The sequence below is a fragment of the Amblyraja radiata genome, chromosome 13, assembly GCF_010909765.2.
Source record: "Amblyraja radiata isolate CabotCenter1 chromosome 13, sAmbRad1.1.pri, whole genome shotgun sequence".
In the NCBI taxonomy this organism is placed as follows: Eukaryota; Metazoa; Chordata; class Chondrichthyes; order Rajiformes; family Rajidae; genus Amblyraja; species Amblyraja radiata.
Window position 1 is genome coordinate 51,602,805 of NC_045968.1, and position 23,629 is coordinate 51,626,433.

A 23,629-nucleotide genomic window follows, 5' to 3' on the forward strand; every position below is an offset into this window, starting at 1 on the left:
TAACGTGTACATATGGTGCCCGACTCTGGGTGAAGCATGAACGAATTGGATGTACTCCGGTTAATCAAAGCGCGTTTTTAGAATCGGTTGGAACTAATCGATCGATAAATATAATTGGGGCACTATCTCGTGTAGGAAAGAACTGCAGGTGAAAAGATTGGGCTGTAATTATATGGAGTGACAGCTAAAGGTATTCGTTTTTTTGTTGATATTCTGGCCTTTTGAGTTTCAATACCTATTCCAATTGCAAAATAGTTTATATTTTTTGGCTGGAACAATGGAAAATTCTAAGCATCCCGTTTTGTCCTTGAGTAAGGATGTTGTGTTTTTGCCTTCTAATCTGTAGATTATGTACCTTTGAGTAAATATTTCTTTTATTCTAGCAAAATATACCCCAAAGAAATGTTGGTGAGTTGCATAATAAGTGCTTGCAGATGAACAGTTTGAGAATTAATGTGTAGATGATTGCTGTAGAGGGAACATAGTGAAGATCAACCAGATTTTTTTCCTAGGACTGCGGGTCTGTCACTTGAGGGGAGAGTGAGTGGAGAAGTCATCATTTTATAGAATTCAGAAGAATGAGATTAAGAATTACATACTCTGTAATATATCGTAAACCGCAGAAGGACATCCTACACTGATTCTGAGTTCTCAAGCCATATTGGCAAACTTTAGTTGGAACTATAAAGGTAGTATTCAAGGCCTACAACAAAACTGAAGAGCTTGTAATCCCGACGGATGTTCCTTGCTTGCTGTAGTGTTGGTAGTGCAATTATTTGGTGTAATGTCAGCCTGTGCCAAAGTGATATCGCTCCTGTTGCAGCATGCAGAATTTTTTCCTTAGCTTTAAAATATAGTTTGATTGCTCATTTATCAGTTGCTGTTTCTATGGTGTATGCAACTTGGCAGCTACTGCAGATAATTATCTGACTTTAAAATCCCTGCAACTGTTCAATAGCACTTCTCACCAATTAAGACATGCCCTTGTCAGTTTAATCCTTTCCTGCTTTTGGCGATATGCTGGGTGTTGAGTAGTAACAGCACAATGCCTTCTATGGCGCATTCGGAATCTTAGTGAACAGGCTACCAGTATATAACGTTAGGATTAGGAAATGTTTAGTTTCGAATCATGAGTTCAATTTTATGTTCAGATTATTTAAAAGCATTTGATTTTCAACATTGTTTAAAATACAATTCAAAAAAGCTTAAATGAGGATTTATGAATGGAATTGAACACTCTATAAATGTTCAGAGGAAGGGTCTTGACTGTCCCTTGCCTTCCACAGATACTGCCTGACCATCCGAGTTCCTTCAGCAGTTTGTTTTTTACTCCAGAGTCTAGCATCTGTGGTCTTTAGTGTCTCCATTTTGCAAATGTTCTCAGTTCTTGCCTTGGGATGGAAAATCACATCTAAAATAATATACTACAATGGGACTAATGTAATTTTCACACATCCATTTACAGACAAGTTATTGAAAACTGCTGTAAATAGTCAGCCTTGAGTAAAACTTTTGCCTTTGCCAAAGCAGGATTACTGTTTCATTTCACTTGGATTAATGTCAAGGGCAATTTGCAATACTGTAGTTATTTGATGGCTTGGGAATTAATATTACTGAAGGCTACATATAATCCAAAATCACATTAATTAATTATGTTTATATAACGGTATATTTGCTGTCATTTTGTAACATCATTGCATCTTTGGTAGTATGTTTCAAACATATAATATCCAGTGAGATTTCTTTAAGCTGCAGACCAAATGTACAGTTGATGAGAGTCAGTGGTTGTGTTTATGCAAAGTTGTGAATATTAAAATGGAAATTATATTACTTAACTGATGCTGCTGATGCAGTTTTAGAAAAGCACATCATTTGAATTTCCATATTTTAAACAGCCTTTCTGTTAGCTTATTTTTCCAAGGCACGAGATATGTTTGATCTTGGATAAGGCAACTAACGGCACAAGGCTGCCAATCGCCTGGTTGGCATTTGATTTAGTATGAATTGGCTTGCTTAAAGGGTCCCACAAATATATGTTGGTATTATGCTTTTTTTTAACGGCGTGGGGACTACTCCACAAATTCCTGGGTTGGGGTATCTGTCAAATGAGTTGCCGCATGTTTTACTTTGCTTCTGAAATTCTGTTCCATCATTACATTTGGAAGTGATGTCAAACATAGCCATTAATACACAGCTCGGCATTGTTAATTTCTTTAAAGCCTGCAACACTGGGTCACCGACGAGGGTAAAAGGCAAGGCAGGTGGCTGAAGAGTCACACTTTGCGACCAGTTACCTACTGTATTTTTTAAATAGTTATGGGAAAAGATCACACAGTTCCCTGAAAATGGTGGCACAGTATACATGGCGGTGAAAAGGGCCTTTGGCATGTTTGCCTTCAACAGTATATGTATTGAGTATAGGCGTAAGGATATCATGCTGCAACTGCACAAGCCATTGATGAGACCACATTTGGAATATTGTCTGGTTCCAGCAATCCTTCCTTCAGGAGGGATATTAAGCTGGAAAGGGTGCAGAAAAAATTAACCAGGATGTTACCAGGATTTGAGTTATAAGGGTAGGCTGAGGCACATTTCCCTGGAGTGTGATTGAGGAGTGATCTTATAGATGTATATAAATTCATTAGGGGCTTGGATAAAGGTCCCAGTCTTCTTGGCCAGGGTAAAGAAGTCCAGAACTAGAGGGCATAGGCATGAGGTGAGAGGAGGAACGTTAAAGAGACTTGGTGAACATTTTCTTTTCACACAGGGTGGTGTGTAAATGGAACAAGCTACCAGAGAAAGCTGCAGGGGTTGGTACAATAGCAATGCTTGGAAGGCATTTAGACAGGTACACAGATAGGAAAGGTTTAGAGAAATATGGGCCAAAGACAAGCAAATGACAAGCGCAGCTGTAAATCCTGGTCGGCAAGGAAGTGTCGGGCGACGGGCCTGTTTCTGTATTGTATGACTCTAAATCCAACCATTTGGTTCAAATTTGGATTATGATATGATTCATACAATTCTAATCACCTCACAGAAAACAATAAAAGGTATTAATTCTCAGGCTACTGTCATTTATCTGGTAACTTTCATTTTTTTTCAGGTAACTAAATATCTTCAGAAAATCTGAATGGAGAGTATTAGAGCATCCATTTCTAACTTTGTAAGTAACTATTTTAGTTCCTGTTTCCTCTATGGTGATGCAGTTAGCCTTGTACTGTGCTTGAAGTCATGCAGTTCTATAGCCATTGATTAAAAATTTGGAGGGAAAATTGAGGTTGGGTAATGCGGAGGGAGGATGGACAAAGGTTGCTAATTTAATTCTATCACTGGGTCAATATGTGCCATGCTCTTTCATCTGAGGTCAATTAAATGATACTGGTGCAAAGATTGTGAATGTGGAAGATCTTGCATTTGAAATCTGCTCTCAATATACATGTCATTTTGCCTTAGTTGTTAATGATTGTACTTTAACTACATTTTACATTCGAAGTAACCAATTTAAATGTTTTGAAGTTTGCAATTACATTTCTGATAATTATTACCGTGCCAAATAAGAAAGGTTAAGATTGGACTCTGCACTGATGTTCAGAAAAACAAATTGCTTAGAGGCTGTTTACTATGGATATTTCGATAACTGGAGCAGATCAGGCTAAGACCATTTGGGATTGAAACAAGCAGCTTCTTTACTTGGAGGGGTGTGTATTTTGGAATTCTTTACCTCGAGGAACTGCAATTGCTTAGGCTAACTAAATGTTGAGGTTAGGTATACTTAAGGTTGAAATCAGTGGATTTTTTAGATGCTGAAGGGAATGTGAGGATACGGGATTGGGGTGGGAAAAGTAAAAAGGTAGAAACTTAAATCTTAACATGGAATGGTAATGCATCCTTAGCTGTAACCTTCCCTATAGTTAGTCCCCCAGTCATGACATTATTTACAAATTGTTAAATTCAAGATGATAACCTTTTCAATTTGCTTTTAGTTTGGAGGCGAGTTGAGATCATATACTCGATTTAGTCTGACACGCCAAGCGGATGGAGATATGAGCAGAGTTGAGATGAAATCAGCAGACACTGAGAATGATGAGGAAATAGGAGATGGGATGGTAGATGGCATGCTGACACGCATCCAGAAACCTCACGATAAATGTAAAAGCACCATGAAAACTTTAATGTTTGCTGTTTTTTTTCTTACAATAGGTAAGTAAGGCCTTTTTTTATGACACTTCTTTCCCCTTCCAGTCTGCCTAAGTTTATGATGCACAGTTTTTATTTACTGGTGTTAGGTTAAAGTTAACGTTTATCATTTTGAAGTTTGTGATTAGTAATTTCCTGTGAGTAAATTACAATTACTGGTAAATGTTAATACTTTTAATTTGCATTAATGGTATTTCCAGCTTCACTCCATCTCAAGACGGGTCCTGATCCAAAAATGTTGTCCATTTCATTCACGGTGACAACACAAGAAGATAGTGGCAAATAAGTCGTATGGTATTTTTGTCTTCATTAGCCAAAGCATTAAGTAGAAGAGTCAGGAAGTAGTGACACAACGTTATTTGGTTAGGTAGCACATGGAGTATTGCATGCAGTTCTGGTTACCCCAATACAAAAAGAATGTGGAAACTTTGGAAAGAGTGCAGAGGGGGTTTACCAGAATGATGCCTGGATTCGACAGTATTAGCTACAAGGAGTGGCTGGATGACCTGGATTGTTTTCTCTGGAACGCCAGGTTCAGTGGAGGCCTCAGAAGCATATATAATTATGAGAGGCATAGATGGTGTGGACGATCAAAACATTTTTCTCAGGATCTAAATATCAAATAATATAAGGCAAAGTTTAAAAGAGATTAGCCTGGAACGAGCTGCAGATGTTGTGGTGGAGCCAGATACAATAGTGTTTGAGGCTTTTGGATATGCACATGGATACGCATGGAATGGGAGATATGAACCGTGCAGTTAGGTAAGAGTTTATCATGGTATGATGTTCAGCTCGGATGTTGTGAGCCGAAGAGCCGATTCTTGCATTGTTCTGATCTTTTTTGCTTAAGACTGCAGTTTCCTGTGTCTCTGTTGGTCTAATGTACCTCCCAGTTCTTTGTTTCCTAATATTAATTCCACAGCCTCATTCTCTCGAGGTCCCATCAAACAGCCAGTTTAAAGAAAGGTCTCGACCTGAAACGCCACCCTTTCTTTCTCTAGTGATGCTGCCTGTCCTGCTGAGTTACTCCAGCTTTTTGTGTCTATCTTTGGTTTAAACCAGCATCTGCAGTTCCTTCTGTTAATTTCTATATGGATTCAGAAACTTATTGTACTAAACAGAATCTCTTAACAAGTCCTTCCTATGTCATTAGTGCCTAAGTGGGCCATGACAGCAGTATCCGCCTTCTCCCATTCCAAGTTCTTCTCCAGTACGGAAGTGTCATCCTCAACCCTGGCACTGATCTGGCAACATGGTTTTGAGGCTTTGTCTTTGCTGCAGGAAACAGTGCCTGTTAGCCCTAATTGTACTCTCCTAATAACCACTGAATTTTGAATACTCCCCTTCCACCCTTGAACGTCCCACTGTGCCATGAAGGTGGAACTGTAGGTGCCCGGGTCTGAAGGTGGATTAGTCACCTGAACCGAATGGGCTACACCTTAGTGTTCAGAAGGAGCTAGCTGATAAGATTGTGGATGCATTCGTAGTGATTTTTCAAGAATGATTGGAGTCCTAACTGGTTCCAGAGGACTGGAAAATCACACAAATATAATTCCACTGTTTGAGATGGGAGCATTGCAAAATAAAGTAAAATATAGGTCAGATAGTCTGATTTCCACAGTCGGTAAGATTTTAGAGGGAAACTTCACCTCATCATTAAGAATTAGGTTTTGGGGTTCTTAAAGCACATGATAAAATAGGCCAAAGTCAGCAGGGTTTTAGTTGAGAAGACTAACGAACAGGATAGACAAAGGAGAGTCAGTTGATGTTCTTTGCTTAGATTTTCAGGCTTTTGATAAGATGCCTCATCTGAGGCTGCGAAAGAAGATTCATATTGCGATGAGTTGATATCAGTTTATTATCATATACATCAAGATTCAATATACACAAGGTGTGGTGGGTATTTAGAACAAGCTGCCAGAGGAAGCAGTTGAAGCAGATACAATAATAACATTTGCAGGTACATAGATAGGAAAAGTTTAGAGGGATATGGGCCAAACAAGAGCAAATGGGATTAGCTTGGTCAGCATGGTCAAGATGAATGAATGATGCTTCAAGTTAGCTGGAAGAGCCCGTTTCCTTGCTGTATGTCTCCACTATTCTAGAGTAATGATAGATGCTCAACACTGTAACATGTAGAAGTGAGAAAAAGGAATGGCCACGTTGGTAAGCATCCTGTAAAAATTTCCAGCCATCCTGATGAAGGGCACCATGAAGCTGGACCTGGTGAAAGGAAGTCACAAGCTGGTGATGGACTGTTGATTGCTTTGCAGGTTCAGGTGGTCAAAACGCTACCTTCCATGGTGCATCTGTAGAGGTTGCAGAGAATGCTCATGGACATGCTGAAATTTCTCAAAGTAAATACTTTATTTATCATGAAGGGACCAGGTTGCTGGTGATATGGAAGCCAAGGAACCTGAAGATATCAGCAATCTCCACAACAGTTCCGTCTACAACAGCTCAGTTGATGAGGACAGGGTTAAAGTCCCGGCCCCCGGCCCCCATCTCTCCTCCCTCCCCCCCCCCCGCCTCCCCAGGCCAACAATCAACGCTTTCATCTTGCTGACATTCAGGGCCATGTTGTTGCCCTGACACCACGACACAAGGTCTCAATCTCTTTTCTGTACTTTGTCTCATCATTGTTGATCTGATGAACACCAGTGGTGTCATTGGTGGGTTCAATATCGTGTGGCATGGTACTTGGTCACGTGTTTGTGAATGTACAGGGAGTAGCGCAATAGTACACAACCACGAGCAGCAAGGTCATTGAGGCTGGTTTTGTTATTGGAACTGTCTCTTGTTGGTTACTCAGAATTAGGTGTGATAGATTTGCAGAGCTTCAATTTAATCTGTTGATTTAGGATCATTTACTTTTGTTTAATGCATGCATGTGTTGCAACCTCACGGAGGAGCACTTGGAATGTCAGACATTACAGAAATGATTTGTATCCTTTAACTGAAATGTTCATAGAGCCAAAAGAAAACATGGCATCAAATTGGGTTTTGATTATTCATCCAAAACTGTTCTGTTAATATGGGTTAATGATATTCAGAATTATACCATTAATGCAGTTTTTTACCATTAAAATGGTTGATTTAAAATTAAATTTCTGAATAGGGTGGATCAATTTTAAACATTTTTGCTTATTATTGTATACTGGAAAGCAAATTATATGAGTAGGAAAGAACTGCAGATGCTGGTTTAAATCAAAGGTAGACACAAAATGCTGGAGTAATTCAGCAGGACCGGCAGCATCTCTGGAGAAAAGGAATGGGTAACGTTTCGGGTCGAGACCCTTCTTCAGACTGATGTCGGGAGTGGGCGGAACAGATAGAATATAGTCGGAGACAGTAAGACTGGTGAGAGAACTGGGGAGGAGATGGATAGAGAGGGAAAGCAAGGGCTATTTGAAGTTAAAGAAGTCAATGTTTATAATGCTGGGATGTAAGCTGTCCAAGCGAAATATGAGGTGATGTTCCTCCAATTTGCGCTGGTCCTCACTCTGACAATGGACGAGGCCCAGGACAGATTGGGAATGGGATGGGGAGTTAAAGTGTTGAGCAACCGGGAGATCAGGTAGGTTAAGGCGGACTGAGCGGACGTGTTCAGCAAAATGATTGCCGAGCCTGCGCTTGGTCTCGCCGATGTACAGAAGTTGACATCTGGAACAACGGATACAGTAGATGAGGTTGGAGGAGGTGCAAGTGAACCTCTGCCTCAACTGAAAAGTCCTTGGATGGAGTCGAGGGGGGATGTAAAAGGACAGGTGTTGCATTACCTGCGGTTGCAGGGAAATGTACCTGGGGAGGGGGTGGTTTGGGTGGGAAGGAACGAGCTGACCAGGGAGTTGCGGAGGGAACGGTCTGCGGAAAGCAAAAAGGGGTGGAGATGGGAAGATGTGGCCAGTAGTGGGATCCCGTTGGTGGTGGCGAACGTGTTGGAGGATTATATGCTGTATGTGACGGCTGGTGGGGTGGAAGGTGAGGACAAGAGGTATTCTGTCCTTGCTGCGAATGGGGGGAGGGAGAGCAAGTCTTATGAGTTCATCCAATATGCAATGATGTGCTAAATAGAAAAAGTTGAGTTTGATCTTGTTCTGATCTTCAGGATTTCTAGTTGGTTATCTTGCATTTCGTGGTCAGACACCAAGAACAACGCATACTGTGACAGAACCATCTCCAAGACCAAATGTACCTATGAATACACAGGAGCAGGAGCAGGAGGAGGAGCAGGAGGATGATTATAATGAGGATTATGATGAGGTTTCAGTACTACATTTCTCTGATCTTCAGAAAATGCTGCAAGAATCTCTGGCCGAGACTGAACTGGAGCCTATAATTCGGTAACCAGTCCACAATGATGTTTTGGAGGATATTTTGTTGTAAAGTTAAACTAATTATATGAGGTTAGCTTGAATGTAATGACATTGCCCAGCTTTTGGAATATGCACAAACAATGCATAAATAGAGTGGGGGAATCGAGAACCAGATGGGTATGTTTAATGTGAAGGGGGAAAGATGTAATAAGAATCTAAGGGGGTAACCGTTTCACACAAATGATGGTTGGTGTATGGAATGAACTGGAACTCTTCAAGTTGTTGACTATGGCATCTGTTTACAGCAAAGTTTCTGAGATCGGTGATCACCAAACTGGTTCCAATGGCGATCTGACTAACGCTATGTACATCAAAGAAGAGTTCACGAAGATGCTTCAGCAGCAAAACGTCTGGATTGATACCCACTACGTAACATTGCAGGTTAACAGGTTAGTGCTTTTGGAAAGGCCACTTGAAAATTGCTTTACATAAGCTGAAGATAATGGTTGATTATTACAAATTGTTAACCATTATGCACTTCTGTGTACCAGATCTTAACTTTCAGTGGCATAGCTTAATAAATAGCATAGAGACACAAGTGACTGCAGATGCTGGAATCTTAAGTGAAAAATAAGGGGCTGGAGGAACTTGGTAGGTCATGCAATGTCTGGTGAGTTGTAGGATAGGTGGATTTGCAGTATGTCCACCAAAGCATGCTAGAGCTTCTGATTGCTAACCATTATTAATTCCCATTCCCATATTGCCCTTTCTGTCCTGGGCTGCGTCGATTATCAGAGTAAGGCCACATACAAATGGAAAGAACAGCACCTCATATTCTGCTTGGGTAGACAAGCTTGCTTCCAATGCACGCACATTCCTCCCACCATCTCCCAGCACCTCAGTCAGCCTCACCTTTCCCCAACTTATCTCTCATTCCTGACTTCCACAGTTCCATTTTATCCTAATCACTTTCCACTGACTTTGTCATTTACTCCACTCATCTGCCAGTCATTTCTCTCCTGACCCCCCACTCTTCACCTGTATCCACTTATCATTTGCTGGGCTTTGCCCAACTACATCTCTCTTTTCTATCTTTCTCCCCAATACTGCATAAATCTGAAGAAGGCTCCTGACCTGAAACGTCATCTGCCTATTTCATCCACCTGGCCTGCTGAGTTCCTCTAACAATTGGCTAAATAACATGCTTGCTTTACAACCAGTTTTAATAGCCCTATTGGTATTATGTTCATACTACGTGCAGCAAAGTTCAGGGAGCTTCTTATAGGGTGGTATTCAGCCAATGGTATTTGAGAGGTTTACAGCTTGTGAGCAGATACGTGATGAAGCTCCAAGACTATTGTTTTAGGTCAAAATGAGCTTCAGTTTTCTTTCCTGCAACCACCCCCTGCCCCCTATTTCACAAAATGTCTTATGCACGCAGCTGGAAATAACATTCTGTAAAAATCACAATGGCCACTCATTGATTGCCATCTCAGCTAGAAATTTGGAGACAATCTGACAGAAAGGGGTAGTTAGCTGGATATGTTCTTTATTCTTGCATGAGGACTGAAGAAGGCACTAACTAATTACAACTGTATACATTAATGGAGAAAGGTTTATTTTTGTTTTGACCATTTGTATTTACTATTTTGCTCTTTGATCACTATGAAATATTCTAATTGATCTACAATTTAAAATATTCTACTTTTTTTTACCTCGTCTCCAAATGAATTTTGCAGCGTAGGTATCATCCATTGATTAATGGCACTAAATGCTGTCCACCTGTGCTGCAAGCATCCAAAAATAATGAAGAATCATTCATATTTCAATTTCTCATAGCTATGGAAGAGCAGTTCCTTTTGGAAAAAACTGTTAATGCAAAGTATACTCCATAAGCCATAACAAAAGGATCTGTTTAATAAGGTTGGCAGATTTAAAGCACTAATGCACAAAATAGTCAGTTATGAAATTGGGGATAATAGTTGATAATTTGAACACTGATAAAAACTATTATGTGACTTGTAGGTAGGGGGCGCTGCACTGCAGCAGCCTGTCGGCAGCGTGTCCGTCTTTTTTCAACTTTTTTTTTTTTTTTAGTATGTTTAAAAGTCTGTTTTTAATGTTTCTTTGTGTGTTATGTGTGGGGGGGTAAGGGGGAAACCGTTTTGGCCGCCTCTTCCATGGAGAGGCGATTTTTTCAGGTCGCCTCCCCCGTGGCCTAACAGCAAGGATCGGCGCCGACTTTCCCGGAGACGCGCCCGGAGCTTCAGCGGCTGGCGCAGCGTGGACTCTCGGCGCGGAGCGGGTGAGACCTCGCTGGAGGGGAGCGCTCCGTTACGCTGGCCCACGGCAGCCGGCAGCCTGAAGCAGCGGTCTGCAGAACTCCAGCTGGTGCGGCGTCTACAGCCCGGGATCTCACGTGGAGGACCCGGGGGAAGAAGCTTCCACCGCCGGCCCGCGGCCGTCTTCTACCGCGGATGCGGCATGGACTTATCATCTCCCCTGGAGGGGAGCTTCGACCGCCGGCCCTGCAGACTGCGGTGCTTCCGGCTGCGGCACGGCAGGTACTTTAAAACTTTGACCGCCGGCCTGCGGCCTACACCAGCCTGAAGCCGCGGTCTCTGGTTGGGAAGAGCCGATCCTGGACTCACCTTGACTTTGACTTTGTCCCTTACCATCTGGACGCCCGCAGCAACGGCTGTGGAGGGTGGTGGTCCCGACCACGGGGGAAAATGGAGGAGGACTGGCCAAGCTCTGTGCCTTCCACCACAGTGATGAATGCTGTGGTGGATGTTTGTGTAAATTTTTTATTGTGGTTGTGTTCTTTATTATTGTACCGCTGCTGGCAACCCAAATACCACCGACCTTGGTTGTGTGGCAATTAAATTATTTCAATTCAAATTCAATTTCAATTGTAGTTTAAAGGTAGGGTCTGTTGTTGACGATAACATAACCCAAACTTCCACGGTATTAATTTGCTAAACTTTTTTATAAGAATAGATAACCAAGCATGAACTTCATGAAAGAAACAAACAAACATTTCTGCAGACTCCAGCAGTTCCCAATCATGAATTTCACAAAAATGCTTTGACAGCTGGTTAAACTATATGCACCTTGGCTGAACTGGCAATCAAACTGCCCGAATAGTTAAAAGTTTCTGACATTCATGCGTTACAAATTAAACTTATAATTACTGTTTAAATTTTTTTTAAACTGTTCAGATTAGTGGGGTTGCTGAGTCTGTGCTAAGTTTCATTCAATTCAATTTTTGCAGTCAGATTTTCTTGGAAACTGCAGAAAATTGGTTGTCCTTTCAAGTTAGAACTAGTCATAGAGTCATACAACATGGAAACAGGGCCTTCGGCCCAATTTGCCCATGCAGACTAAGGTGCCCGATCCAAGCTAGTCTCATTTGACCATGTGTTCCCCAGATCCCCTAAACATTTCTTATCAATGTACCTGTCCAAATGTCTTTAAATGTTGTTATAGTACCTGTTTCAACTACCTCCTCTGGCAGACTGTTTCATATATCCACCACCCACTGAGCGGAAAAAGTTGCTCCTCTGTTTTCTATTAAATACTTCCTTTCTCACCTTTAATGTAAGATCACCCCTCAGCCTCCTGCGTTCCAAGAAAGAAAGTCCTACGCTGCTTACAGCTCAGGCCCTTGAGTGCTGACAACATCCTCGTAATTATCATGCCTTATTACTAATCGTGCCTTATACATTCTCAGCTGAATCATAGATATAAACCACAAGCGGCAATGGGCCCAACACCGATCCCTAAGTACACAAACTAGTCATGGGCTACCAGTAAGATAAATAACCGTCTAGCATCACCCTTCCTTCCATTTTGTAACAAGGTAACTAGCTCTCCCTGGATCCCATGCAATCGAACCATCCAGAGCAGCCTACCATGCTGGTCCAAATAGACAATGTCAACAGCCTTGCCTTCGTCAACTTTCTTGGTTACTGCTTAAAAATAAACACATTCCAATGCGCGAGGCGCGATCTTCCACGTACAAACCATGTTGACTTATCTCTAATCAACCTTTGTCTATCCAAATGCAGGTAAATTGTATCTCTCAGAATACTCTCCAATAACTTACTGTTGATGTTCAAGTTGCTATTCACTAGGCTTTTTCTACAGCCCTTTGTAAATAGAGGCACTAGAAATCTGCACACTCATTGCTCTGGAAATCTGCACACTCATTTCAGTACATTTGCTGCATCAGGCGAAGGCAGGCATTGCTGTAGTATTTTTAAGGGCTATGCAACTTTTTGCGCTATAAGGCAGAAAACTTAACGATGAAATGGAAATATCAAAACAGTGACACTTTCTATTTGGGTAGAGTATTGTCGTCATCCACTAAAATGGGATTTAACTATTATGCATTCAAATTATTATTTTGGATGGCCAGCATGATTTGCATCCTTTCTTTATGGCCTAATATGTAAAATTTAAACTGAGTACTGAAATCTGTTGTATTGATTTCATAACTTTATTCTTATCCATGATAAATATCACTGATAATTGTGCTCTAGCCAGAAATTCATGTTAGCTAAAATTAAAGGAAATAATCTTTCTCTCCAGCAAATCTCCAAATAGAATATGGATCGTTGGTGGTGCAAAGAACGAAGAGGTAGTGTTAGAAGAGAAAAATTCAAACGTGTATTGTCCATTTAGTGCAAATGGTACATTCACGGTAAGAGTTAAACATTTTCAAATATTTGTGGGTTATTTAATATGTTACAGTAAACGCTGTTTATTCTAGGATTTGCTGAACTTTGGGCAAACTAGCCAATTTGAGAATTGTATTTCTCTTTTTAAAATGCCTTCAATATTGAGATTTGAATTGTTTTGCGGGAGACCATGTGGCAGTGATTCTATATTCTTGCATTAATCCATTCCATATTTTTCTAGGGCAAACTCGTATATGCTAATTACGGGACAGAAGATGACTTTAAAGAATTGCAGAAACAAATGGATGTCAATGGCACTGTTGTCATTGTTCGTGCGGGCGAGAACAATTTTGCTGAGAAGGTTTTGAAATATTTCAATTAAACATGAATTAACTTGTAAAATGTTTTAGCTGTTTTATACCTGAGCATGAAATTATCATTTGTTACTGGTTCTTGCACAGCTTGTGTTCCAATTATCAGATGAATGGCCTGAAATTGATGGGTTTCCATTGTGGTTTTTAGTCAATTCAAGTCTATAGTGTTCATCCAAATAGGATTCCGATGGGCAGAGTGTCATCATTATATTCACTGTCCTAGTAATACTGTCAGATTTTCTATTAAACCCCGGTAATATCTTAACCATTAGTCAACATACTGACATTTTAGATAAAGATTTTGCTTAGAATTCAGCTTTGCCATTGCATATTAAGTAGTTTTGTACAAATCAGTGGAAGCACATGCAAAATTTACAACTGTTGTATAATTGCTCTTGGTATCATGCTCCAGGCATGAGATTTCCTCGCGGATTTTCATGAAATTTGTTAAAAAAAAGAAACTGTAAATTTCTATAAATCTATAAATGGCTTTCCGCAAGGCTGATGATCGAGGGCGCCGATTAGATGAGATGGACGTTGGTCAACAGGCATTGGGTGGGGGGGGGGGACATGATGATTCAGCGCAGTGATTGGAGGAGGGAGACCTCTGGGGCGGGATAGGTTAGCCTGGTGGAGCGAGGTGCCGCGGGCGGGCAGCGGGAGAGTGGGTACTGGGCTGGGAAAGGCCGGCTGCAGGGCCAGGGCCTTGTCAGTATCAATAAGCGATTTAAAGTAAGTAGAGAGAGTGTGTGGGAGCCCTGGTGAGCAGATGGGGAAGTCTCTGAGTGTGAGTAAAGGTGAGGGGGCGTCCCTGTGAGTGTGAGCAGTGAGGGGTTCCCTGTGAGTGAAATTAAGGGAAAAACTGTCATTTCAAGGTACAATTATTTTAAAAATCCACATAAAGGGGGCGCTGCCCCCTTTTACCCCCGCTAGGGGCAATGCCCCTTGGAAACCTATCGGGGGCAATGCCCCCTGGACCCCCATCTCTTCCTCTTTTATCAGTTTTTTCCTGTCTCATGCCTGATGCTTAAGCAGATGGCTATTCAAGAAAGCAGTAGATAAGCAGACAGATGGAACTGATCTAAAGTACTCTACTTCTCCCTTTTATTGTGCCTTATAACTAATTATGTAAATGTATGCTTTTATGTATAACTTGTGTTTTGAAATATGGAAGAATGTGCTGCAATCTATTTAAAAAGGAACAAGTGAAATCAAACGTAATTTAGGGGGTTTGTTAAAACGCAAGTTATTTGTGCAGATATTAATAGTTGGGAGATGTAAAACAAAAGAACTTCAACCTACATGCTGATGGGAATAAATGGAAAAAGTTGATGTATCAATGTGACAAAGTGGCAGTAGACTGCATTTCATAACAATTTGGTATTTTTAGAAATGTATTAATGACTCACCAAATTGGTGCATTTTTTTTCTGCTTTCCTGATTTGCATCCTGAAATTATACACCCCAGCCTGAAGCATTTTTCATTAAGAGGCAGAGAGGCACGAAGGCTCAAATTGCTCACGACTGTTGTTCCTGATTATTTTCTGTTCTTGTGTGTGTGGAAATGAGTCGAAATAATGATAATGACGAGAGTATCATAAAATTAAGGATATAGTGAGGTTGACAACTGATCTTAAGTATTTGGAAGGAAATGAAATTATTGGAAAGGGTCGCTGATATTGAGATCTGTTGTTTCTGCCCCTTCCACTTCTCAAGTAGTTGCCTAATGCCCTTCACCCATCTATCCAAATATTTTAGCCAAGTTTACTTTATGCTTTAATGTTATTCTTTGCTAGTAGCTATATTTTTCCATGCTCCAGCACCTCCATCTTTTTCTACTCTCCTGTCTTGATATTTCAAATATTGTATAATCTGTGTCTTTCTGAGGTGCTAGCAGGGCTGTGGAGTCGATACCCAAAACATCCGACTCCTTGATTTCTTGTGTATCCGAATCGGACCCCGACCCCTAGGTATAATAATTCTAAATGTGCTATGATGACATTACACAAGATGGCATAAGAGCTACATGAATCATCAGGCTACCTTTTAAACCCATGTCCTTAAATATTTGAGTCTAATGGTTGGAGCTATGCTATTGTGGCTTTTTTAATTGTTTATTCTTGAAAAAACCCCATAATTATGCTAAAACAAAAAAAGATTACATGACAATTACATGAAAAAATGACAAATTTAAAATTAAATAAAAATTATAAAAGCATTACTCCAAAATGTATTAAACTAAGGGCACAGGATGAGCTAAATGGCTAAATTATGACAAAAAATAATTTTCAAGTACATTAGAAATTAAAACTAAATGCAAAAGTAGCTGCGTTTGCTACAAAAGAACATACCTAAAATGTATTAATAACTTGTCCTTAGGAACAGAATTGCTTCTGCCAGATCCACTTTCATTAAAGCCGTTAAATCTGATTTAATTATTTTCAGTGCGGAGAACAGTCTCCACGCTGCCCTGGGTGGGTGGTATGGCTGTTATTAACATAGCCGCAAATTTTACTATTTCTGGATAAGCGAGGATGACTTCTTGTACTGTAAGTTTAGATGAGCGATCATATTTCTCTACTTTTAAACCACCAAGAAAATCTTGATTAAATTCCATTAGTTTAACATCAAAAGGCTGCCTTCGCATGTTTAAATGGCAACGCTTTTTCTTGCCTGTTCAATTTTTTCTAAATATTTTGCAAAATCTGAAGAGAAAATTTTGCACCATTTGAAGAGGGTGATAAGGATTTGGTACTCCCATCTTCATTTTGAGGTTCTGACTTTTCAGGTAGTAACCCTTTTATCCGAACTGCAACATCACAGAGGGCCTCTTTTGCTTTAGCAATTTGATCTTCGCTCAACAAGATTCGGTTGATTGGATCTACGTAGACAGCAGTTAACAAGATCTGATTTTCAAGTAGCAGGCCCTCTATTTTCGTCATTGATGATACAATTCCTTCAGCAATTAATCCTCCAGCTTTGAATTGGTGAAATATTGAATGTTTCCACTCCCATTGGAATGCACCAGGAGCTAAATCCTCTGCTTGCAGCTTTTAGGTGACTGCATAAGGATGAGCTAGCAGAGCTTCTAATTGTGATGCCAACCCCCCATTGACTTTTAGACAGTAAGACACTGGGATTATCAATGTCTTCAAGAAATAGTGTGCGGTATGTTTATAAAGTGGAATTTTTTCCGATTTATGTAGTCTCTGAAATTTATGTTGAGGTCGGAGTCCGGACTTTTTTACCAACACCGACTCCAGCAGCACCAAAATTCCTCTGACTCGACAACTCTGACTCGGACTCCACAGCCCTGGGTGCTAATCATCCATTTGATTTATCAATGCTTCTTGCATTCACGCAAAGAGCCTTTAATTTTGACTTGGTCTTTTTTAAATTATTTTATTACCAATATTGTTATATGACACAATTAAGAAGATATTTTTAAATTTTAAATATTCCTTTAATACAACGCTTCAATTTATGTTTAAAATAGAGATTAGAAATTTTGAACGATTTTAAAGAGTGTTTTCCATTTTTAGGTTTTTAACGCTGAGAAGATGAAAGCTGGAGGTGTTCTAATCTATCCTGATCCCAAGGATTATCAACTAAATGGAGATGTGGCAATGTTTGGACATGTAAGTATGGTTGCACTCCAGTTGAATGTGCAGTTGAATCTCCACTTCTGCTTCGACTGTGGAAATGCGCAGTAGTCTTTTCAAGAATATGTATACTTGAGGTGAAATGGAGCCAAAAATATCAATGAATATACAGTAAAATATTTGGTATTAGGGTTATGGATCAATGTGATTATTTTTTAATTGTTATGTGCAGTAAGCAGAATGAGTTGAATATTTCCAGGCTTCTCTATTTCCTGCAGCATTTTTGTTTTTATTTACCCTCATCTCTGATTGCCAACATTCCAGAATTGACCACTATGGGATTGCCGTTCTGGAGTCTTGCTCCATAAGAGGAACTATTTCCTTACCTCAGGATGTGCTGCATTGGGGAAGATATAGGACTGGGCAATAGTAGTCAGAATCGTTAGTTTCATAGGAGGTGTGATTACAGTTGGTGTTAGGAATGAGGGGGTTCATTTGTGAGATTATCCCTCTACCAATGTGCTTCAGCTGCCAATGTTTGAAGCATTATCTATCTGTTTGAAGGGCACCACGGTGGCACAGCTGGTAGAGCTGCTACCTCACTGTACCGAAGACCTGATTCTCACCTTGGGCTCTTTCAGTGGAGGTTACACATTCTCCCTGTGACCGCATGAGTTTCCTCCAGGTGCTCCGGTTTCCTCTCGCATCCCAAAGATTATGTTGGTTCGTAGGTTAATTGACCTCGGTCAAATTTCCTCGTGTGTAGAAAGTGGATGAGAAAGTGGATAATGTGGAACTAGTCTGAACAGCTGATCGATGGCCGGCATGGACTCAGCGGGCCAAAGGGACTGTTCCCATTCTGCATCTCTAAGCTAAACCAAAATAAATTATGGGTGAATAGGTGCTTGTGATGTAGAGCCACTACTGCTTGTGGAAATTCTGTTGGGTATGGTTTATGAAGTATGGGAATATTGAAAGCATTTCAGAGCTCGAAATTAACGGTTGCCCGGGTGCCATTGACCACTCAAAGCGCCGCCGGGCAACTAAACACCGAGTAATTTTGCCCGGCTTGGCAACCAGATACTCATATGTACCGAAGATAGACACAAAAAACTGGAGTAACTCCGCGGGTCAGGCAGCATCTCTGGAGAAAAGGAACACGACGTTTTGTGTCGGCGGTGACGGCTGTATTGCGTGGGAAAGATACTAGATGCGGGGTGAGGAAGGGTCGCAGCAAATGACGGGCGTTGAACTGCGGGCGACAGCGGCTCATCTCCTCCTCCCGCACCCCACCCACCCTGATAAGGGGCGCTGGTTGCAAACCTGCGCTTTCAATACAAACCCTCCCGCACGCCGGGGCCGGGAGGGGGAGGCCTCGGCGTGCGGGAGGGTTTGTATTGAAAGCGCGGGTTTGCAAGCAGCGGCCCTTATCAGGGCGGGCGGGGTGTGGGAGGAGGAGGAGATGAAGCTGCTGTCGCTCGCTGTTCAGCGCCCGTCATTCGCTCCGACACTTCTGAAGCAGCTGCACCAAAGATACTATAGCTATAGGTTCTTTGAGCTGCACCGCTCGGCCCCGTTGGCTGGCGGAGGAGGGAGGCGGTGGCGAGGAGTTCCCAATGGCCAAGGCAGCGGGGCGATGTTGTCATAGGAGCACTGACCCTCCTTCCTCCATACCTCGCCCCCCTTCTCTCTCTCTCTCTCTTGTACGCCCCCCCCCCCCTTATCCTGGGACCCCTCCTCTACATCCAGCACTGATCCCCATTCCCGCCTCTATTCAGTCCTCACTGACATCCCCTGTGCTCCCCTCCCCATCTCCCCCACCCCCAATCTATTCATCCTGCGCTGATCACCCTATCCACCTCGCATTGATTCTCCTGCCACCCCCCCGACCCCCCCCATCCATCCTGCACTGGTTCCCCAATTCACCCTGTACTTACCCCTTTCCCATCCATCCTGCACTTCTCCTCCATCCATCCTGTACTGATCCCCCATCCATCCTGTACTAATCCACGAATTCATCCCGTACTGACCCATCCTCCATTTACCCTGCACCTTCCCCTCATTCATCCTGTAGTGATCCCCCATTCATTCTGCGATCCCCTCCGATCCACACTGTACTGACCCCCCCCCCCCCCCCATTCATCCTGCGCTGATCTCCCCCCCATCCATCCTGTACTGATCCTCCCATTCAAGAAGAATGGGGGGAACAGTCTGAAGAAAGGTCTCGACCCGAAACGTTGCTTATTTCCTTTGCTCCATAGATGCTGCCTCACCCGCTAAGTTTCTCCAGCACTTTTGTCTACCCCATCCATCCTGTACTGAACCCCCCCATTCAACATCACTGACATCCCCCATGCTCTCCCCTCACAATTTTACCTACTCCAACCAACAGGTACTAATTCACCTGCCTCAATCCATCCATTCTGCACTGACTGCCTTCTAACCCCCCTCCCCCCCTGCCATCTGTCCACCCCGCACTGATTCACACACACCCCCCTCCCTGACCCTATTGTCCTAGAAATGTCTTCAGAGCGAACATTGACTATGTTTGATAACGGAATGCAATAAAATATGTTTTAATTCCCAATGTTATTATTTGTTTTAATCCATAAAGATGGATTAATTAAATTGTGAACACGTGAAACATTAAAACCGCAGTGTTCGATTGTCACTGCTACCGTTGACACGTTATTACAGAATTCATTTTAACGGCAAATCAATGCTCTGAATATGGAATATCAGTTATTTAATGAGGAAAGTTCACAACTATACGTACGCATATATGTTACCATGGTCCAGGATTTATTGACACAGGTTGATCATACGCTGAATAATTCAACCACATTTTTGTTTGGAAGTAGAAAGAACTAATAGAAATTGCATTAATTGCAATGTGTAAAAAGAGTTGAGATACTGCCATATAATTTTACTGCATGTCATTGTGGGATATATCATGTCTTGATTGGTGAATGTTTAGTTTGTGACTTTATTTGAAGCAGAAATAATATGTATTGTTTCATTGAGTATAATTCCTACTGGTAACTACGCACTTCGTCTGAGCACATTATCGCACGTGTCATGCAAGCCATCTTACATGACCACCTAAACTGTCATTTGGCAATCTAAAAAGCTGCCAAGGTTGCCCGGCTGACAACAGGGAAAAAAGTTAAGCGAGAGCCCTGCATTTTCCTGTGTTGAATTATGCTGACCTAGATCATCAAACTCTAAATCCCTGTATTTAAATGAATGCTACCTATAAGCCAGATAAAAGGGAACAATCTCCGAACAGTCAAAAGATGGTGTCTTATGGCAGATCTGCCCCAGAACAATGACCATAGCTTGGCTAGCTTAATATTAATGACAACTTTTAGAATGTTTGATAAAACAATTTAAAACTCAAAATCCAAATGAATAAATGTATAAATTGAAAATGCCATTCTAATTTTATTTTGATGTCTTTAATTATTTATAACCAGCCTTCTTTGCCTCTTGATTCTTTGTTTTTTAAATGACCCTAAAATCAGTGGGAACTTGCCTTCTGCATTGAATCTGAACCTCTGCCATATGAGGGATAACTACTTTTCACCTCTGCTTGCACTTCCTCCCATTGTGTCGTCCCCCCCCCCCCCACTGTCCAAACCAATTGAACCATCTTCAGCATAATACTGAGGATTCCAAGCAAGGATGAAACTCCATGAATGAGTCCAGTAGCCTTGCAAATCTGTTATTCGCTTGAATCTGTTTGAACAGCGCATACAGGAATTTGGTTTCACCATCTGAAAGTGAATCACTGGGAAAAATCAGACTGATTGAGCCCCGCGTTTACATTTTGTAGTAGCAGCTAATAATAATAATAATAATAATATCTTTTATTGTCATTGCTTCCAACCGATGTAAGAGAAAAGTAAAATAAATAAATAAGCCTTGTGACGTGACCATCCGAGGGAGACAGTCCAGGGGGGGTGGGGGTTACTCAGCAGGGCCGGTTCAGAGCCGCTATAGCTCTGGGAATAAAGCTGTTTCTGAGTCTGGAGGTTCGGGCGTAGAAGGCCTTGTAACGTCTGCCGGAGGAAAGTAGTTCAAACAGTCCGTTACAGGGGTGTGATGAGTCTTTATGGATGCTGACGGCCTTCCTGAGGCACCGTGTGTGGTAGATGCCCTCCAAGGCTGGTAGCTGTGTCCCAATGATCCTCTGTGCTCAGTGGACGACACGCTGAAGAGCTCTCCTCTCTGCCTCCGTGCAGCTGAGATGCCACACAGAGATGCCATACGTTAATATGCTCTCTGTGGTGCAGCGGTAGAACGTTGTCAGCAGCTGTTGGGGCAGACCAGTCTTTTTTAATGTCCTCGGGAAGAACAGTCGTTGCTGTGCCTTCTTGACCAACGCAGCGGTGTTGGTGGACCATGTGAGGCCCTCTGAAATGTGAATGCCCAGAAACTTAAAGCTGGACACTCTCTCCACACTTTCCCCGTAAATGGAGATTGGGGCGTATTCTCCATTATGGGACCTCCTGAAGTCAATAATCAGCTCCTTGGCCTTGGAGGTGTTTAGTGCCAAGTTGTTGCGTGCGCACCAGTCCGCCAGGTTCTGCACCTCCGCCCTGTATTTTGTTTCATCACCGTTGGTGATCAGCCCAATCACTGTTGTGTCGTCTGCAAACTTCACGATGGTGTTGGTGTCGAATGCAGGAACACAGTCGTGAGTGAAGAGGGAGTAGAGCATGGGGCTTAGTACACAGCCCTGTGGTGTGCCGATGCTCAGGGTGATAGTGGAGGACAGGTCTCACTGCCTGCGGTCGCTCCGTCAGAAAGTTCAGGATCCAATCGCATATCGGCGAGCTGAGGCCTAGTTGGTGGTGAGCTTGGTGGGGATGACCGTATTGAATGCAGAGCTATAGTCAATGAAGAGCATCTTTGCGTACGTGCCCTGTCTGTCAAGGTGAGTCAGGACAGTGTGAAGAGCCAGAGAGATGGCATCCTCTGTTGATCTATTTGCCCTGTATGCAAATTGATGAGAGTCCAGTGATGCAGGGATGCTGGATTTGATGTGGGAGAGGACCAGCCTTTCAAAGCACTTCATTGGGATTGGAGTTAGGGCAACCGGGCGGTAGTCGTTCAGGTTGGTGACTTTAGACTTTTTCAGCACCGGCACTATGGTGGCTGTTTTCAGGCACTTGGGGACCGTTGCCAGAGATAGAGACAGGTTGAAGATTCTCGTGAACACCTCCGCCAGCTGTGCAGCACAGTCCTTTAGTACCCTTCCCTGGACTCCATCCGGGCCTGCAGCCTTGCCTGGATTGATCCTATTGATCCTATGCAGAGTGCATTGTACCTCCTGAGTGCTCAGTGTTAAGGCCTGTCCCTCCGCCATGGCCGGGGTTATTCCACTCCTGGTGGTGTTGCCAGTTTCGAAGCGGGCAAAGAAGGTGTTTAGTTCGTTGGCCCGTGAGATATCACCGTGGGGGCAGGCGGGGCTGCTCTTGTAGTCAGTGATGTCCCTGACACCCTGCCACATGCTTCTGGTGTCCGCGGTATTGAAGTGGTCTACCACCCTTTGCCTTTGGATGTCTTTGGCCTTTTTTTATGCTTTTGTTCAGGTTCGACTTGGCCGCACTGTAGGCAGAAGTGTCCCTGGATTTAAAGGCATTGTTGCGTGCCCTTAGCAGATCTGAACCTTCTTGTTCATCCAGAGTTTCCGGTTTGGGAACATCTTTATTTGCTTGTCCACTGTGACAGTCTCCACACAGCAGTTGATGTAGGAGAGCACAGTGGATGTGTACTCCTCCAAGTCTACCTCTGTACCACTGGTTGCCTGTGGAGCAAACAGGTCCCAGTCGGTGCGATCAAAGCAGTCCTGGAGTTGTAGGGTGGCATCCTCGGGCCATATTTTGACCGTCCTTATTGCAGGTTTGGTCTTGCGGATGAGGGGTTTGTATGCAGGCAGTAGAAACAGTGAGAGGTGATCAGATTGTCCCAGGGATGGGCAGGGGAGAGCTCTGTAAGCGTCCTTGATGTTGGTGTACACTTTATCCAGCGTGTTTGAGCCCCTGGTAGGGCACTGCACATGCTGGTGGAATTTGCGGAGTGCGGCTCGTAGGTCGACCTGGTTAAAGTCCCCTGCAACAATGAAGGCACCGTCGGGGTGAGCATCCTGCTGCTTACTGATGGCCGAGTGCAGCTGTGCTAGTGCTAGGTTAGCATTAGCCTGTGGTGGGATGTATATGGCCATGATGATAACCACAGTAAACTCCCGAGGCAGGTAAAACGGCCTACATTTAAGCAGTAGGTATTCCAGGTCTGGGGAACAGTAGCTCTCTACTGCAGTGTGGTTGGTGCACCAGTCATTGTTGATGTAGATGTAGAGCCCACCACCCTTGCTCTTACCGGAGTCCTTTGTTCTATCAGCACGATGCAGTGATGGGTTGGTTAGGTCCACAGCCCCATCGGGAACCAGCGCG

General features: G+C 42.7%; 1 protein-coding gene across 1 annotated transcript in view; it reads left to right on the forward strand.

Annotated features, from left to right (window-relative positions):
- LOC116980018 (transferrin receptor protein 1-like) overlaps window positions 1–23,629 on the forward strand; it is a 42,247-nt gene that overhangs the window by 464 nt on the left and 18,154 nt on the right. Inside the window, exons 2-8 of the mRNA XM_033032079.1 lie at window positions 3,104–3,163; window positions 3,984–4,200; window positions 8,306–8,540; window positions 8,819–8,962; window positions 13,107–13,218; window positions 13,437–13,556; window positions 17,112–17,207. Of these exons, the coding sequence (XP_032887970.1) occupies window positions 3,131–3,163; window positions 3,984–4,200; window positions 8,306–8,540; window positions 8,819–8,962; window positions 13,107–13,218; window positions 13,437–13,556; window positions 17,112–17,207 (957 nt within the window). The 5' untranslated portion in view covers window positions 3,104–3,130. The remainder of the gene's footprint in view (window positions 1–3,103; window positions 3,164–3,983; window positions 4,201–8,305; window positions 8,541–8,818; window positions 8,963–13,106; window positions 13,219–13,436; window positions 13,557–17,111; window positions 17,208–23,629) is intronic.